Source organism: Hypanus sabinus, chromosome 4 (genome assembly GCF_030144855.1).
Source record: "Hypanus sabinus isolate sHypSab1 chromosome 4, sHypSab1.hap1, whole genome shotgun sequence".
Lineage (NCBI taxonomy): Eukaryota > Metazoa > Chordata > Chondrichthyes > Myliobatiformes > Dasyatidae > Hypanus > Hypanus sabinus.
This window is the reverse complement of record NC_082709.1, coordinates 26464526-26484477: the sequence shown is the minus strand read 5'-3', so window position 1 is coordinate 26484477 and position 19952 is coordinate 26464526. Positions and strand designations below refer to the sequence as shown.

General features: G+C 40.2%; 1 protein-coding gene across 1 annotated transcript in view; it reads left to right on the top strand.

Moving 5' to 3' along the window:
* The window catches only part of dnah9l (dynein, axonemal, heavy polypeptide 9 like), a 271859-nt gene that overhangs the window by 40951 nt on the left and 210956 nt on the right, over nt 1-19952 (top strand). The window contains 3 exon segments of the mRNA XM_059966255.1: nt 595-927; nt 13174-13419; nt 15612-15778. Coding sequence (XP_059822238.1) covers nt 595-927; nt 13174-13419; nt 15612-15778 — 746 coding nt within the window.

Genomic DNA, 19952 nt, shown 5'->3' with positions numbered 1-19952 from the left:
CACAGCATGGGCAGTGCACTAAAAATTATGTATTAGAAAGCACTGAATTGTTCCCTGGCTATCTTTTTGTGAATCTTGCCTGGGACTATTTAAGGATTGGAAATTACTTTGTAAATTAAATTTAAATTTAATGCCATTCATTGATCTAACTTTTTGAATTTTGTCTGCATCAAGCCTGAACTTGAATATTTGATAAATTTTTAGAATAAATTTGTAGTTGTTCAATGCACTAAAGGGATATGCTTATTATGTTCCTGCCTCCCAAATTGAAAATTATTTTCCTATTTAAAATGATATGGTATTTATGCCACAGGCATGTCATTCTTGTCACTTTATGACTTAGCTGAAGTACTTCCCCAAACTGCAATCTGAGTTGATCGTCAAATTTAAACTTGCCTAATATTCAACTATTAAAACATTCAAGTCAATAGGACTTCAATGACTAGGCAAACTATTAGCAGTGATCTCTATTTTTGCCAGTTACAAACACCAAAGTACCTGTATATTTTCTTTACCTCAGAAATCTTCATCTTAATTTATCCCTAGTCATTACTTTTTCTGATAAGTTAATCTGGTACTTTTCCCACTTTACAGGAAAATCTTCACCTGTTTGGTGCAAATCCACAAGCTGATGAATGGAAGGTGTACACTAAGACAATTGACCACATCGTTTTAGATGGATTCTACATTGCTATTAAATCCTTCCTCCAGTATCTAATTGAATGCACAGAAAGTTCGCCAAAATCATCACCACAGTTTGAAGTGCAGCTGGTTCTTAGTGGCTGTGAATTGTCATTCAGTCCTCCTTTAGATCTGGAAATGAGCAATAATTTCTATGATTTCATGGAAGAGTTGATAAATGATGCTTACAAAATGGCCTCTGAAATGCAAAGAGTGGCAATACATTTCAATACTGAAACCTATCAGGTAACTATATTTCTCTGTTAATTTCAGTTATAACAACGAAACGTGTACCTATGAACTTAAGAACACAGGAATCCCTAATATGCTCTTAAAGAAAATACACTGACAGATAATTCTTTTACCTATTCAGCTGGGCACTGAAGAAGTGAAGCAATTATCTGTCAAAGATAAATCTTGGTCAAGGGTATGTGGATGGTGATGCAGGTGCAATCATTTGCATTTTACACTTTGGAGAAATCCTGACATTCGTTCAGAGTTCATCCTGTTGACCAAATTGATTTAAGAGAGTTCTGGTCAGGTCTTTGACGTGAAATATTAAGACCATTTCCTTTTCCATCGTTGTTGCCTGAGCTGCTGTGTGTCTCTAGCATTTTCTGTGTTTGTTTGGAGACAGAGTCAAAGTAACAGGCCCTTCTCCCCCATGAGCCTGCACAGCCCAATTACGTTGGTGACAAATTACCCAACCAACCTGTTCATATTTGGAATGGAGAGGGAAACAGGAGCTCCCAGAGGAAACTCGTGTTTTCACAGGGAAGACATGCAGACTCATTTCCGGTGGAATGGAGCCTGGTTCACAGGCACTGAAACCACTATGTGCCACCCCATACCTGTTTATGTTACACACTTTCAACATTTGCATTTTTGATTACTTTATTAAAAAAGGAATGAAATATGCAGGCACTTTATCCATGACAGTAAACAAATGGCTCTTATTAATGCCCTAATGTAACCTTAAAGGAGTCTGGTACATGGATGCTGAACGTCGTAGTGACTTCTTTTGAAATTGACAAGATAAGCAGATCATGCAGTGTTTCCGACGATCACAAGATGAGAAGTAGCAAGATTTTGTATTTTTGTAGATATAGCTTCAACGTGGCAGGAAAGAGAATTTGCAAATCAAATTTATCACTGAAGTGGAAGAGGAGGTGTCAGAATATTTGAGTTAATTTTTTTAGGTACTTTGTAGAAGAGGCAGAGAAGTTCAAAAAGGAATTCTGGAGTTTATGGCCCTAATAACTGGAAAACCCTGCTGCTCCTTTTGCAGAAAGTTAACCTGAGGATGACCAGATAGCTGAAACTAAAGGAGCATTGATAATTTGGAGAGCTGGAGAACTTACATAAATATGAAGGATTTTAAGGAAAAAAAGGATGAGGACTTCAAAAATTGAGGAGTTAATTAAACACAAGCCAATATATGTTCATAAATGCTGGCTTTGTGGGTGGCAGTTTGAGCTGATACACAAGTAGCAGAGAGATTGTGTCCTCAGTTTTATAGGGGCTTAAGCAAGGAGCTTTGACCAGTAGAGCACTGGAGCAATAAAATCCAGAGGGCATAGGAGAGTACAGCACAGGAGGTAAATCCAGAGGTAATGAAAGCATGAAGGAAAATTGATGAATAGTTGACGCAGAAGGATATGGGACCACTTCACTCAGGTGAGAAATCGAGAGATCAGTGGCTGGGTAACTTACTGAGTGCCAGATACCTATTATGGTTGAAATGCCCATCCTTCTCAAGTTATGTTGAGAGTTCTTTCTCTTTAGAGGAATAGGTAGTGACCATTCCTAATGGATAAAGATGTATATTTTGTATTTCATTAATAAATGCAATCATAGAGAGGGTTTCTGGTAAGATGGCCGAGCACTAGGTCTCTGGGTCCAAACAGAAGTGTAATTGTTCGTCCTTTGTGTCTTTTTCCTGATCACAAGACGCTGCTAGATAGTCAGGTCTACCCCACTAGCAAGTTGCTGGATGGCAATGGAGCTGGAGCTGGACTTGCTGCACACTGTGTCACAGGCTGCATCAGCCACCCAGGTGGTACACGATCCAACTAACAGCAGAAATAATTGGCTTGCATGTTTTTCATGTGATCACAAGACGCTGTTGGGCATTGGTAATGTAGAATACTGAGAGTCAGATTCATTGGTTCATTGACAGGGCTGAGGGCGGGGGAGCTGTGTTGCCTTGAATGATCCTCATGCTTCCAGTTCACCTGTTGCAGTCGCCAGCAAAGGAGACGTGGGATCGGGTTGTGTGCTGCTGGATTCTGTGCTGGGTTGCAGGCTGTCCCCACCCCACCCCATCAGTGCTGCCCCCACACCCCCGTCAGTGCTGTCCCCACACCCCCGTCAGTGCTGCCCCCACACCCCCGTCAGTGCTGCCCCCACACCCCCGGTCAGTGCTGCCCCCACACCCCCGGTCAGTGCCGGCCCCCACACCCCCCGGTCAGTGCCGTCCCCACACCCCCGTCAGTGCCGCCCCCACACCCCCGGTCAGTGCTGCCCTCACACCCCCGTCAGTGCGGCCCCCACACCCCCATCAGTGCCGGCCCCCACACTCCCGGTCAGTGTTGACCCCACACCCCCGGTCAGTACCGTCCCCCCACCCTCATCAGTGTTGTCCCCCACCCCTGTCAGTGCCTCCCCCCCACCCTCCCAGTCAGTGCTGTCCCCACACCCCCGGTCAGTGCTGCCCCCACACCCCCGTCAGTGCGGCCCCCACACCCCCATCAGTGCCGGCCCCCACACCCCCGGTCAGTGTTGACCCCACACCCCCGGTCAGTGCCGTCCCCCCACCCTCATCAGTGTTGTCCCCCACCCCCGTCAGTGCCTCCCCCCCACCCTCCCAGTCAGTGCTGTCCCCCCCCCCATCAGTGCTGCCTCTAGTGTTCACTCTGTGGAAGGCAACCTGGATTGCGTGCATTTCTGGTTGTACATGTGTGAAATGAAGAACTGCTGTGGCTTGTTCTTGCAGAAACATAGCTCCGGGATAATATCTGTGCCCCATCAATCACACTCAGGGACTTGGACTATATTATATTTTTTAATATATTTTTTGTAACTGTGCTATGTTTTGTAACTTCAAACCATTAAACTATTTCAAAGGAATTCACAGGAGTCCTGGAGTGCAGATGTTTACTTTAAGTGAGACATGCATGTATCATGTTTGTGTATATATGTGTGTGTGTGTGTGTGTGTGTATAAACTTCAACTCAATAGAGAATGCATCTCAACTATATACGTATACTATATTATATAGCTACAATATACAGACATCTACAGTATAGTAGATTTTAAGATGTTCCATTTAGGCCTAAAGATTTAATCACTGAGGAGGATTTCTTACTTTTGAGGCATAATGTTTTTCTTGACAAGGGAGGTCACTCTGGTTGACAGGTGAGACTGGCTGTGAGAACAATCTCAGGCTCAGGGGCCTCTACCGTAATAGTTGTAGGAGTTGATTTTGAGACTGCAAAAAGTGGTTCTGACAGCTCTGGATACCTTTCTTCTAGTTTGTGCATCTTGATCTAGGGAAGGTGCATTTAATTCACTGGAAGTATTCTCTTATTAATTGTTCTGTTGCTCCCTTTACGATCTGATCTCTCTTGGTTTTCTCATCCACAGCATCATCTGGTGAATCTTCTGTTTTTGTATCTCAATTAACCACTTTCTTTTTGGCCTTCCATTCATCCAGCTGAGCTTTAGTCTTTGCATCTACTTTTACAAGAAGCTTTTTGTCTCCCATTTGAAGTTCATGAAATGACCTTAATGAACACAGAGTAGATTCTGGTTCTTTATACCCACGAAAGCAGAATGCTTGCAACTCTCCTGAAGCTCCTTGAATGCTCTTACAGCTTAAAACCAAGCCACATTTCACAAATAACTGCCTGATGAAAATATCAGAAGCTTTCTCAGATATGTTCAAAAGCTATTATAGTTGGACCACAGCTTTCATCACATTTATGATTTCTCTGAGCAGCATGGTCCTTCCTTGGTCCACTATGCTTTCCAACCAGAGGCATAGAGGTTGACATCAATACCTCTTTGTCCTCTGGGCAATGGTTCATGGTGTACAGCATGTAGACAGTTGTGCACATCCAGTACCTTTTCAAATTTGCTTTCAGTTGACTCTATTGCGGGGAATGTGGCATGTAAATGGTGGATGGATCTTCAATCAAGTTGCATTTGTCTCAGCCAGTCACATCGCTACAATGCTGGTCCTCCTGTTCTTACCGCATACAAGCCCAATTTGGCTTGTTGGTTGTTGTATTTCACTGTTACAAATGTCACTCCCACAGGAGTTGTCTTTTCTCCAGTATAAGTTTTTAGTTGGATATCTGCAGGCTTCAGTACAGTATCTTTGAAAAGCCATTCAAACTCATTTTGTGGAATGACTGAAACAGCGAAACCAGTGTCCAATTGCATTTTAATTAATTTGCCTTCCTTGGTGTAAACCATATTGCTTGTCTATGACGAAGGGTCTCGGCCTGAAACGTCAACAGTGCTTCTCCCTATAGGTGCTGCCTGGCCTGCTGCATTCCACCGGCATTTTGTGTGCTTTGCTTGAATTTCCAGCATCTGCAGATTTCCTCGTGTTTGCTTGTTTATTGCTAGTTTTCACATTGTAAATCTCAAGGCTACGCTGTCCAGTGTCATTCTCATCATTATCAGATTTTTTTTTTATCAACAGCATGCAGATTAGTGCTCTTTTTGAAACTGCAATTTGACATTTTAGCTTTTTCTTCCCCCCCCCCCCCCCCAGGGCAGTCCATTTTTTTGTCTGCCTAATATTGTATGTGTCCTACTTTGTTACATTTTCTACAACTTTCACCTTTAAACCTGTATTTGTTTGGTGAATGTGAGCCCCTGCCACAATGGTAACACAATTTGTTTGGCCAGGCCAGTATTCTGTTCAGATGTTGCAAATTTGTTCACGCTCACAGACTGTGTCTCTGTCTGTGGTTTCCATCGAAACAACTGCCCTTTTAAATGTAAGCTGTGGTCCAGTTAGGAGACATTTTTGAATGCTTCCTTGTAAGATTCCACAAACTAAATAATCTCTCGTCATTAAGACCATCATTGAATTGACAGTGCTGAGGTAAGTTCTTCAATTCAACCATGTCTACTGAAATGGACTCCCTTTCCTTTTGATTCCACTTATGAAACCTAAAGTGTTCTGCAATCAATGGCTTTGGTTGTAAATGTTCCTGCATTACTTTGACAATAGCAGCAAAGCTAATTTTGGATGGAGCAGTTAAACTTCAGAGCAAACTGTATGCTTTTAAACCCAAAAATTGGTACTTGTTTCTTTTTGGCTATTTAATTTGCTTCAAAATATTGCTCAATTAGCTTAGTATACATGAGCCAGTTGCCTATTGTATAATGAATGAAAGTGTCGATCCTTCCAATGTGTCCAGCCACTTCTGATTTGTTTTTATGGTTATGATTGTTGTCACTCTTTACAAACCTGTGAATCCTTTCATTTACTACCCATTTTAACTCAACATTCTCTGCACTTACTGAGACGTGTTTTTAAAAGTTCGAAAGTTTTGCTGTGCTTCAATGGCTCAGCAGCTGTCTTGGGTTTTTTTTTAATAAAGCAGCCTCCTTGCCAATGTTATGTTTTGTAACTTTGAACCATTAATCTAATTCAAAGAAGACTTGGGAGTCCAGCAATGCAGGTCTAACTTTGTGTTTACTTTAAGCAAGGCATGCATGCATCATGTGGTAGTGTGATGACATATGCAATTCACGTATTTATACATGTAACCCATAGTGAATTATTTAAATGAACAATAATGCCAAATCAACCTATTATATACAGTGGCATGCAAAAGTTTGGGCACCCTGGTCAAAATTTCTGTTACTTTGAATAGCTAAGTGAGTAAAAGATGACCTGATCTCCAAAAGTCATAAGGTTAAAGATGAAACATTCTTTTCAATATTTTAAGCAAGATTAGAGTACTGTTTTTGATTTGTACAATTTTAGGAAAAAAAGGGGAGCACCATACAAAAGTTTGGGCACCCCAAGAGATTTGAGCTCTTGGATAACTTTTACCAAGGTCTCAGACCTTAATTAGATTGTTAAGGCTATGACTTGTTCACAGTCATCGTTAGGAAAGGCCAGGTGATGCAAATTTCAAAGCTTTATAAATACTCTGACTCCTCAAACCTTGTCCCAACAATCAGCAGCCATGGGCTCCTCTAAGCAGCTGCCTAGCGCTCTGAAAATTAAAATGTGATGCCCACGAAGCAGGAGAAGGCTATAAGAAGATAGCAAAGAGTTTTCAGGTAGCCGTTTCCTCAGTTCGTAATGTAATTAAGAAATGGCAGTTAACAGGAACGGTGGAAGTCAAGTTCAGGAGCAAAGACCAAGAAGACTTGTTCATCAGTCACTGAAGGTGAATGAGCAAGTGCAGCAGGCAGTGAAGAAGACTAATGGAATGTTGGCCTTTATTACAAAGGGAATTGAGTACAAGAGCAAGGAAATCCTTTTGCATTTGTACAGGGCCCTGGTGAGACCACACCTGGAGTATTGTGTACAGTTTTGGTCTCCAGGGTTAAGGAAGGACATCCTGGCTATAGAGGAAGTGCAGCGTAGATTCACGAGGTTAATTCCTGGGATGTCCGGACTGTCTTATGCAGAGAGGTCAGAGAGATTGGGCTTGTACACGCTGGAATTAAGGAGATTGAGAGGGAATCTGATTGCAGCATATAAGATTGGACAAGATAGAGGCAGGAAATATGTTCCAGATGCTGGGAGAGTCCAGTACCAGAGGGCATGGTTTAAGAATAAGGGGTAGATCATTTAGGACAGAGTTGAGGAAAAACTTCTTCTCCCAGAGAGTTGTGGGGGTCTGGAATGCACTGCCTTGGAAGGCACTGGAGGCCAATTCTCTGGATGCTTTCAAGAAGGAGCTAGATAGGTATCTTACGGATAGGGGAATCAAGGGATATGGGGACAAGGCAGGATCTGGGCATTGATAGTAGATGATCAGCCATGATTTCAGAATGGCGGTGCAGGCTTGAAGGGCCGAATGGTCTACTTCTGCACCTATTGTCTATTAAAACTTTCTGTGAGAACTGCTCGTAGGATTGCTAGAAAGGCTAATCAAAATCCTCATTTGACTGCAAAAGACCTTCAAGAAGATTTAGCAGACTCTGGAGTGGTGGTGCACTGTTCTACTGTGCAGTGACACCTGAACAAATATGACCTTCATGGAAGAAAACCTTTCCTGCATCCTCACCACAAAATTCAGCTTCGTAAGCTTGCAAAGGGACATCTAAACAAGCCTGTTGCATTTTGGTAACAAGTCCTGTAGACTGAAGTTAAAATAGGACTTCTTGTACGCAATGAGCAAAGGTATGTTTGGAGAAAAAAGGGTGCAGAATTTCATAAAAAGAACACCTCTCCAACTGTTAAGCATGGGGGTGGATCGATCATGCTTTGGGCTTGTGTTGCAGCCAGTGGCACGGGGAACATTTCACTGGTAGAGGGAAGAATGAATTCAATTAAATACTAGCAAATTCTGGAAGCAAACATTACATTGTCTTTAAAAAAATAAAAGCTGAAGATGAAAAGAGGATGGCTTCTACAACAGGAGAATGATCCTAAACACATCTCAAAATCCACAATGGACTACCTCGAGGTGCAAACTGAAGGTTTTGACATGACTTCACAGTCCTCCGACCTAAACATCATTGAAAATCTGTGGATAGACCTCAAAAGAGAAGTGCATGCAAGACGGCTCAAGAATCTCACAGAACTAGAAGCCTTTTGCAAGGAAGAATGGGTGAAAATCCCCCAAACAAGTATTGAAAGACTATTGGCTGGCTGCAGAAAGCATTTACAAGCTGTGATACTTGCCAAAGGGGGTGTTACTAAGTACTAACCATGCAGGGTGCCCAAAATTTTGCTTCGGGCCCTTTTCCTTCTTTGTTATTTTGAAACTGTAAAAGATGGAAATAAAAAAAGTAATCTTGCTTAAATTTTTAAAGAAATGTGTCATCTTTAACTTTATGCCTTTTTGAAATCAGGTAATCTTTTACTTAGCTATTCACAGTAACAGAAATTTTGACCAGGGGTGCCCAAACTTTTGCATACCGCTGTATATATATACACAACATTACTCAAACATTTCTTAAATACTAAGTACACATTTTACTGCTATCGTAATTATATGTGCTATGTGTGCAGTGTGTGACTATTGGTACTATGTATTGCATCTTGGTCCCAGCAGAATGCCATTTCATTTGACTGTATACCTGTGCATGGTTGAATGACAATTGAACTTAAAGAGATTACCTAATTGGAACTAGTTTGTAAATTAATTTTATAGGAGTTGCAATAGAATAGGTATGTGATCTTAAATTTATTTCCAAGCATTTTATGCCAATTGACAACCAGCAGCACCTTTTCTGTACAGATTCTTTTTGTTTTTTTTAAACCATAGATGGCATAAAAAGAAAATCTGATGATAATGTGTAATGAAATTCTAATGGAATGTTAATGGAAATTCTAGCATCTGTGTTTTGACGACAAGACATAGGAGCAGAATTAGGTCTTTTGTCACATCAGGTCTCTTCCGCTATGCCATCATGGCTGATTTATTATCCTGCTCAACCCCATTCTTCTGCCTTCTCCCCCTAACTTTTGACAGCCTGGCTAATCAAGAACTTATCAACCTCCACTTTAAATATATCCAAAGACTTGACCTGCACAGCTGTCTGTGGCAATGAATTCCACAGATTTTCCACCCTTAGCTAAGAAATTCCTCCTCATATCTGTTCTAAACGGACATCCTTCTATTCTGAGGCTATGCCCTCTGATCCTCGACTCTCCCACTATAGGAAACATCCTCTCCACATCCACTGTAGGCTTTTCAATATTCAAGTCTGAATTTTCACTGAATCCACTGGGGGAAAAAAAGGAAGAATAGGCCGATTATTCAACTTTAAAACCTTTATTGTGTGGGTCCAGAATTCTGGATTAGCAAAGCGAAGTTTATGTATGCATGGATTAAAGTGCAGAAGCAGAGATATTGACACTGCATAATACTTAGACAAAGGGAGAAATTTCAGATGCAGGTACCGTTTTGAGGATGCATCTGAATACAGGGGACTAGTTTAGCAGACTAGAAATGAGCAATACTATCTTTGTTCGAAAAGGAGAAGCAGGTGATTACAAATTGAATAACCTAACCACATTACACAAAAAGAATTAACGGAATCTCTGCTTGCAAGCAGGTTAGAAGGGTGTTGCATTTGTACAGACTGAAATAAATAATGCCCATTATCTTTTGATTTAGTGATCTATGCCAGACAATATATGCTGTGTTAGCTTGATTATTCAAAATCTATATTTAACCAGTTATTAAGGCTAGTTGTCACAATGGTAGTTGGCTTGAAGTGAATTATATGATGCACACTGCGCTCTTTTCCAGGATTGTTCCTGTTTCAGTTACAAATAAATGTTGAATTTCAAAGTGGTTACTTTTTTTTTAGATTGTGCCAAGTTCATGAAGTTCAAATGAGGCATCCAAGGTCTAAGTCTTGATTCAGTGGTAAAAGAAATTCATTATCCATAAATATAATACAACTTTAAGCAAATTAGCCACACGATAGGGCCTTTTAAGAGACTCCTGGATGGCTGCATGGAGCTTAGGAAAATAGAGGGCTTATGGGTAAAGCCCTAGGTAGTTCTAAGGTAAGGACAGCTTTGTGGGCTGAAGGGCCATTATGGTGCTGCAGGTTTTCTATGTTTCTATTTACTCAAGTTAGCTCTTTGAAAGTGTAATTGAAGATCTCTGAGAGTTAATTGATTTCTAAACAGACATTTGAGGCCAACAAAGTTGTATGTAGGGTAGATTGCCAAATCAGGGCCTCAGGGATTTTGCTGCAGTTCCCTTATTCATGATTGGGCTGCACCTGGTACGTAGTTGCACCACAGTGACAACATTAGAACCAAAGTATGGGTTGTTGTGAGGAGTAGGTGATTTCAGATTTTATTGTGAGGCTACTGACATCGGAGAGGGTTCTGAGAAGATTCACAAGAATGATTCCAGGAATGAACAGGTTACCGTATGAGGAACGTCTGGCAGCTCTTGGGCTGTATTCCCTGGAGTTCAGGAGAATGAGATGGGATCTCATAGAAACATTCCGAATGTTAAACGGCCTGAAAAGATTAGATATGGCAAAGTTCTTTCATATGGTAGGGGAATCTAGGACAAGAGGGCACAACTTCAGGATTGAAGGACATCCTTTTAGAACTGAGATGCGGAGAAATTACTTTAGTCAGAGGGTGGTAAATCTGTGGAATTTGTGGAGGCCAAGTCATTGGGTGCATTTAAGGCAGAGATAGGTTCTTGATTAGCCAGAGCATCAAAGGGTATGGGGAGAAGACAGGGGAGTGATGGGCTGAATGGCTTATCTTATGGTATGAAGAGCGATAGTGCCTTTGGTGCAGTAGCCATCTGTTCATGGTTAACAGTTCACAACACTTTGTAAGGCATCCCAACACAAAACAGTAGTTCTAAAACGCCCACTTGCTTGCTACCTGTTCCACTGCTGGCGTTGAAGGTCTTCCATTTCTGGCAGTGTTCAGCGCTTCCTTCATTATGTCAGTAGTTTCCTCTTGCTTTTCACTACTGTCAAACATGCAAGTCCTGGGCGGAGAGTCAGGAATACTGTTGCACTCAGATGTAGAAGGATTCTTCATTGCCGTTTCTGTAACAATTTTCTTTTACCAGTCAGGTTGTTAGCCCTGAGTTGAACCCCCAGACTTGGAAGTTTGGTGGACTGCTCTTAGTTTGGCCTTTACTCTTTGATCTGTTTGGCATGGTTGACCTTACCAAAAGCTAAAGTGTAAAGCCCTAACTCTAGTCAACATAGCTCTCCAGGTCTCTAAGGCACACAAGCCTCCACTACAGCAAAATTGTGGTCCTCTTGGAGGTAAAACTCCCAACTTCGTCATCAATGTTCATAGGCAAAGGAAGATGTTACTATCAAACTTTGAGTCTCAATGGAACATTTCAACAGCATTGAACACAATTTTATTTATAGCTGATCAATGGAAACTAAATTTATCATGTATTCTTGTTGTAGAAAGATTGCTCAATGTTTGGTAAATATTTCATTACATTTATCTGATATTTAACTTGTGAAGCTTCTTAACGTAGAACAGTACAGCACAGTACAGACCCTTCAGCCCACAATGTTCTGCTGACCCTCAAACCCTGCCTCCCATATAACCCCCTACCTTAAATTCCTCCATATACCTGTCTAGTAGTCTCTTAAACTTCACTAGTGTATCTGCCTCCACCACTCTCAGGCAGTGCATTCCATGCACCAACCACTCTCTGAGTGAAAAACCTTCCTCTAATATCCCCCTTGAACTTCCCTCCCCTTACCTTAAAGCCATGTCCTCTTGTACTGAGCAGTGATGCCCTGGGGAAGAGGCACTGGCTGTCCACTCTGTTTATTCCTCTTAATATCTTGTATACCTCTATCATGTCTCCTCTCATCCTCCTTCTCTCCAAAGAGTAAAGCCCTAACTCCCTTAATGTCTGATCATAATCCATACTCTCTAAACCAGGCAGCATCCTGGTAAATCTCTTCTGTACCCTTTCCAATGCTTCCACATCCTTCCTATACTGAGGCGACCAGAACTGAACACAGTACTCCAAATGTGGCCTAACTAGAGTTTTATAGAGCTGCATCATTACATCGCGTCTCTTAAACTCTATCCCTTGACTTATGAAAGCTAACAACCCATAAGCTTTCTTAACTACCCTATCTACCCGTGAGGCAACTTTCAGGGATCTGTGGACATGTACCCCCAGATCCCTCTGCTCCTCCACACTACCAAGTATCCTGCCATTTACTTTATACTCTGCCTTGGAGTTTGTCCTTCCAAAGTGTACCACCTCACACTTCTCCGGGTTGAACTCCATCTGCCACTTCTCAGCCCACTTCTGCATCCTATCAATGTCTCTCTGCAATCTTTGACAATCCTCTACACTATCTACACCACCACCAACCTTTGTGTCGTCTGTAAACTTGCCTACCCACCCTTCTAACCCTACATCCAGGTCGTTAATAAAAATCGCAAAAAGTAGAGGTCCCAGAACAGATCCTTGTGGGACACCACTAGTCCCAACCCTCCAATCTGAATGTACTCCCTCCACCACGACTGTCTGCCTTCTGCAGGCAAGCCAATTCTGAATCCACCTGGCCAAACTTCCCTGGATCCCATGCCTTCTGACTTTCTAAATAAGCCCAACATGTGGAACCTTGTCAAGTGCCTTACTAAAATCCATGTAGATCACATCCACTGCACTACCCTCATCTATATGCCTGGTCACCTCTTGATTGATGAACTTTCAGAAATGTTGCATGGCATGGCTCAAAAAGAAACTTCCCTTTTCACATTGTCGCAAAAGTTTGATTATATTTAATTTTTTTTTCTTGCAGCATGAATTGAACAAAATGAGTGATCTGACCGAGATGCGTCGAAGGATTATGGACAGAGTGAAAAGTCTTATTGACAAAGCAAAAGAATACAAATCTTTATTTAACAGATACAGTTATCTGTGGATGAATGATAAAACAGAATTCATAAGGCATTTCGATCGCTCTCTTTCTTCTGAGGAACTGAAGATTCAAGCAGACTATGGATTACCAAAATGCCCTCCACGGCTGGATCAGTATAGGGAACAGGTGGGACAACTCAACTAAACAAATGATGATCCCAAGAAGGAAGTAGTTATGGATGGCCTGATCCAAAGTGGAGAAATAACTTCTAAATTCTCTCAAATGGAGCATGGTATATTTCATTAAGGGAATCAAAATGTAACAGATGAAGCTTAAATGGGAGATTAAAGCATAAAAATAATACAGTGACTTGCCTATTTACTAGGACTGATGATAATTAAAGATGAGGAAAGCTATTCAGTTCTTTATCATTAATTCATAATACCCTTTGAGATTCTAATGTTACACAGTCAGTGTGCTGTTGAAGAACATACTGAAATGAATGTAAAATATTAATTTCCAACTGGTAGCATTTTCCACACAGTAATTATCTTTGTCTTATAAACACAGACGTTTCTGATGTACAGCTGAAGCTAAAAGTAGGTAATTGTTAGACTCGTGACCTACAGTACTTTTTGAACATTCTTCTTGAGATTGTCAAAGCTACCAGGAGGTTGTGTCGGAGCCTCCTGGTAAGCAGTCAGGAAACATCAGGCTCCGATGTGCTGAGTTTTCTCTTCCAACTTAGACATCCTCTGAGTGTGTGCAGACTGACTGGAGTTGTTATTTGTGTCATCTCTTCAACCCGTACCCAGTTGCCATTCTTCATGCATGACCCTTATAAAGTTCACCAGTATTAGTGAGTATAGGAAGCAACGTCTAGCCCCACTAACTTGCAGAATTCAGATGTTTATTGCTGGCACTGATTCAAAACCAGTGGAAATTCTTTTACTGTTGACTTTCCTTTGACTTTTGAACTTTTAAAAATATTGTTACTTTCAAATTAATATGACTTAAAATGTCAATGAACTCACTATTCTGGATGTAATTCTATCTTTTATCTTCCTCTTCTTTCATTATCATTGTCTACAATATACGAGGGGTGATTGATAAGTTCGTGGCCTAAGGTAGAAGGTGTCAAATTTAGAAAACCCAGCACATTTATTTTTCCTACATTTGCACACTTAGTCCAGCAATCGTGGAGCACACAGATGCCTTCTTTACAGAAGTTGGTGTCTTGGACCTCCAGAAGTGGTCCACAGCATGGGGTAATTGATAAGTTTGCGGCCTAAGGTAAAAGGAGATGAGTTATACAGCTCTCGTTACATGCACCTGCAGTTCAACTCTGAGTGATTATGAAGAAAGCTTGAAGTTAATAACTCATCTCCTTCTAGCTTAGGCCACAAACTTATCAATCACCCCTGCTGTGGACCACTTCTACAAAGAAGTGCTTCACGGCCGCTGGACTTGTCACTGATCTTCACTGATCTTGTCCTTCACCTTGTACCCTGTTTCTAAGAGCCAGTGTGTAAGCTAAAGAAACAGTATTTTCATCATTTTGATTAGTATGTTGCAGCCTTCCAGACACTGACTGTGTAATATTAGGATCTTTATAAGTACTTTGGGGGTTGAATTCTTCAGCAATCTTTTCACCTGTGTCATCATCCTTTCTGCTACTGAATCTCTATTGCCTTCTGACCTGTTTAAGGCTCTCCCTTCTCTCCTGCCCTTTGCGTTTCTTGACCTGTTGTAACTTGATTTTGAATTGGCACTGTATAAATTGGTATGTATGATTATTTTGTACTACTATGTAAAGTTGTAACTGATTTAATCTAAGCAATCATAATTGTACAGATTTTCAGCTTTGATAAATGTAGTTTAAAAACTCATCTGATCAGGCCTTTCCTTCAATTTTAAAACGATGGAAATATCTGAAAGACATACCCAGTTTGAATCACAAGGAATTATCGTGCAGTTACATGTTGACTGGCAATGCAGGTGTCTAAATGAAAGAGAATGAATGCTTTTACCACGGCAATATTATCTGTAGCTGAGAGAAAATCTTAGACAAGGTCTTAAATTTATAACAGTTGCCATGCATTTTTAATATGCATAACTTAAGTGTACAATTCATTAATTAATATTTTTTGTGTTTATAGTACAGAGAGTTACACAACCAAATATTTAAAACCTTTTTAATTTGTCATGTTGTTCAGTAAGCCTAAACCACTCTAAAGATCACTGTTTTTAAACATTGTTGAATAATTATACTGGGATTCGATATTTTTCTGAGACACTGCTTGGGGGGGGGGGGATGTAATTAAAGGAAAATACTGTGCAAACTGGAAATCTGTAAGAACATATTTTTCTCTCTCTAGATTGGTTTCTATGAAACATTATATATCCAAGTTAATGCACTTAAAGATATCCATAGCTTTGGATGGTTTCAAGTATGTATTAAGCCCTTCAAATCTTCTTTGTTAAGTACAATAAAAAGATGGAGCTGGATGTTGAAGGAGCATCTTCTGAACCATGTGATTAACAGGTAAAAAAAATTGTACAACTCTCAAAGGCATAATTTTCACCCAATTAAATATATCAATATAGGCAAGACAATACAGAAGAGAACTACAATTTCTGACTTATTTAAACCAAGATTACTGTCAATATTAGAGCTCTAACTTTCATCATAGTTTTATTTAGTCTATCATATTTCTTGGTAACATTGATTTTACTTCATGGGTGTTGTCAAAACATTTTTATGATAATTTCCATTTTGTCTTTAATGCCCTTGAATAGATTATATCTCAAGTCCAGGTCTATTTTTCCTTTAACTCAGTCATGGCACTGAAGTCTCTATAACAACAGTTACAAACGGGCTATCCATCAAGTGTTCATGATTAACTGTTCTACTTTGCCTCCTACTAGTTTTTAACATGCTTGATTATTCCCACCTTCCTCTGAGCCTCTATTGTTCAGGTTATTTAGGAGTTTTTTATGGTCTCAGTTCTCTGGATCTGATTGCACCCAGTACAAATTCAGTAGTGGTTTCTCTTTCACTCAGGCACTCTTGCCTCCAGAGATCCTCAAGGCTGTGTTCCTGGCAGCCTTGTCTATTTGCTGTCAAGGGATGACATCGAGCACACTGTAAAACAGCCTGAGGTAGATTTTGGATATTGTTAGTGCTACAAGACACAAAATTCAAGCTGGGATATTTATTATCACCCAAGCAGTAAGAGACTCTCTGCGTTATGTTTGTATCGTACATAAATTATCAGTCTGTGTTGGTAGAGCAGCATCTGTTGTGGCTGTAGAGGCCCACACAGGAGTGACAGACTCGGCTGCAGCGACTGCACTTGAAGGTGCTGTCTTGGTGCTGTTTTCTTGGTGAGTGCCTTTTAACATAATTGTAGATAAATTGCATTAAACTGCTTCCTCTTTTTGGGAAAAAAAAACACATGAAAATACTTTCAGTAGTATACACTGCACACTTCAAACTGTCTGTTTACTGACTTCCTAAATCAGTTTGATCTTCTCAGATGTGTCCTTGTTTCTGACATTGTACCTGTTCATTACTGAGGAAAGTGCAGCTTCTTGACCCAACTCACTGCTATTGTGACTCTTGACAGTAGTTCACTCTGTGTTGATGTCTGGAGTAGATTTATTGCCTTGAATTATTTCAGTATCTACAGGTAGATCTCTTTGCTATTATCTGATCTACGTGAACATTTCTGACGTGATTTATGATACAAATTAAATATCTTCTTGGGCTACAGATTTAGATAAGTTCACCAAGGTCCCATTGCTCATTGGCCTGATCACTCTAACTCTCTCAGAAAGTCATAATTGCTTTTATTTTTCCTTGAAATGTGGCATTTTGCTTCAATTACTGCTCTCTCCTCACTGCATTAGGCTGTACCAAGCTCAATTGTGTGTGTAAATGACAATTCATTAACAGCTTCACTGGAGTAAGACCAGTAGTAGAGTGTGGAGTTGTATGGTATTTAATCAGGAAGTTAGTGGATAATTCATTATGAAGCTAGAATAACCTTGCCACACTTATTCGAGATTTTTTTTTAGCTATATGCCCCGCTGGAAGCAGGGAGACAAGTATATGAAAAATCAATATACTGGTGCCTGACTTATTATTATCCGACACAAATTTGCTATGACAATTTTGGTCCACCAGTCAGAAAACAGGACTACAGTCTTTAAAGAGACTTGTGCTGTGCACTGTTGTTCTGAATTTCCGTTGTTCTTGTTACCAGGAAGCGCTGTGCTCAGGCCGAAATTGACCTTTCACTTCTAATTTCAGGTGATTTGTATGGTAGTCTCAGCAGGCGTTATTTTGAACAACAGACCTGCCAAATAAAAATTTCCAGGCATGTTAATCAGTATCTCCTTTCATAATGTGTCCATGAGGGTACTTACAGTACCTGTAGCATTACTTGCATTGCATCGGTCCATTTCAAAACTTGACCTGTAAATCTTAAAAATAATCTTATTCCTTATTGAGTTAGATGATTGAAACTGCTTGTCCATTTTACCTCCTTCCCACTAGGTAAAATAATCCCAGCCTATCCTATCTCTCTCCATTACTAAAGTCCTTCAATCTGTACAACACCTTGGGAGTTTCCTTTGCACTCTCTTCAGCACATCCTTCCTGCAGTGTGATGACTAGAACTGCACACAATACTCCAAGTGTCGGGTCTATCCAGCATTTTCTTAAGTTTCACTGTAACATCCAGACTTTTCTATGTCATGACCTGTCTAGGCAAACACACCAATAGCTTTCTTCACCCACCCTAACTATCTGGACTTGAATCCCTAAACGATTTTCAACATTTCTTTACATCTTAGTATATTCTACCATTATTAGACTGTATTTCTGGCTGACATATGGCATGGAAATCAGTTGTACTGTGTTTAACATATGATCCAAAAACACTTCAGTTAAAATTATGAGTCTTAAGTGTGACAAAGTAATCATTCAGTTTCTATCAGTTTTTGAATACTTGTCTCAATTTTAGAACCTGCCATTATTTTATATTGGGACTTTCTACCAACACCCCAACTAATGCTGCAAATGAGGTACTTGTAGTTTTTAAGGGGCTACTAATTTAGTGAGTTTATGAGAGTTTCAAGCTAATGCAGTTCTTTTATGATCCCTCATCGCAGCATCCAAATCCTGTACATCTTTAGTGCTGTTTTACAGCTCTAGATTATTATTAGGTATGAGCAACATCTGCTTCCATTATCTGTAAAATGTCAGTGTTTCATTGCTTTGTTGCACGCTCCATAAGTGTGGTAGATGATGTCACCATGTCCTCAGACCACATGACTCATTTACATTAAATACAAATACGTCATAAATAACTGGAGATGTTATTACCCAGAATTTTAAAAAGTTACATTTCCAACGTGGCCCAAATATAAAGATCAGAATTTTAAATCTTGTTAGCATTTAACATTTAACCTACTTTATTAATCAGGTTTTCTACTTTTGGACTGGAAATGCATACCTGATAATTTTAGACTAAAAATGCTGAGATATAGCATCAATCAAGATCAGCTGTTCCAGTTGGAAATGAGGTGCCTTTGAACCTGAAGTGCATATCTTTCATTAAAGATTTGTAGAGTGGCAGATTGACATGGATTTAGTTGGTATTTATCTAAGTAGAAATAAATTTGGGATTTCTACACTTGCCTTTGCAGATGAGTTAATCACCAGTGATCAAGTGTGCTTCGTTGCTTCTCTCCAGATAGAGCTGTGGAGGTACCACATGTTTGTGCTGGGGAAATGGCTCTTATTTTGATCCAGTTTGATCTTGGCAGAAGATATGCAAACTTATTCGTTTCACTAGGGTCATGGAGCTCTAGGGAAGAGAGAAGGTTATATCAATGCTCAAATATTTAATTGTTTAATTGATTTTTTTTAAAGTTTCCTAAAATTTATTAACTTCTATGTTCCTGCATTTAATATTAATTCAGAAACGTTTTAGAAATCCCCACAACTTTGCCAACAGGCAAAGCTAGAGGTTGAATTTGCTAGCTTTCAAAGTAGTTTGAAATTTCACAACCAGGACTCCTCCATTGCACTGTTTCAGCTCTTTAGGACCCCTAACTGGGTTCAGCCATAAAATGGGATCTGCCTTTTGCTGTTTTAATGTGTTGGTGATATGTTAGTTTTTTATGTGAGGGAGAGGTTTGGGGGTTTTGTTTCTTCTTTTGTGCGGGGGGGGGGGTGGGGGGATGGGGTTGATGTCTTTCAGCGACCACCATGGTTTTTGTTTGTTTCTTGGTTGTCCGGAGAAGACGAATCTCAGAGTTGCATACTGCGTACGTACTTTGAGAATAAGTGAACCTGTGGAAGTTGGTATAAAGCCACTGGACAGCAAAGGCCGCCTATTAATCTATCCAGGTTGTGGGAATAATGTCAAAAATGTTTACGTAAAGGCATTTGCCTCTGCAGAAGTGTTCACGTTGTGAATCACTTTTTACACTGGTTAGCTTGTGAGGAGCTCTCAAATTTGTCTTTTCTTTATTTCCTCGTGGTACCCCCACTATACAAGCAATAGGCCAGTCTGCCAACCAGAATGCGTGAGTTCTGTTCTTGAATTAATCCTCTCTCCATGCTAATACATAGTCTTCCAAACCCATAAGCTTTTATCTTTTGCAACAAAAGACATCACAAATTGGTTTGGTGCAACCTGAACTGG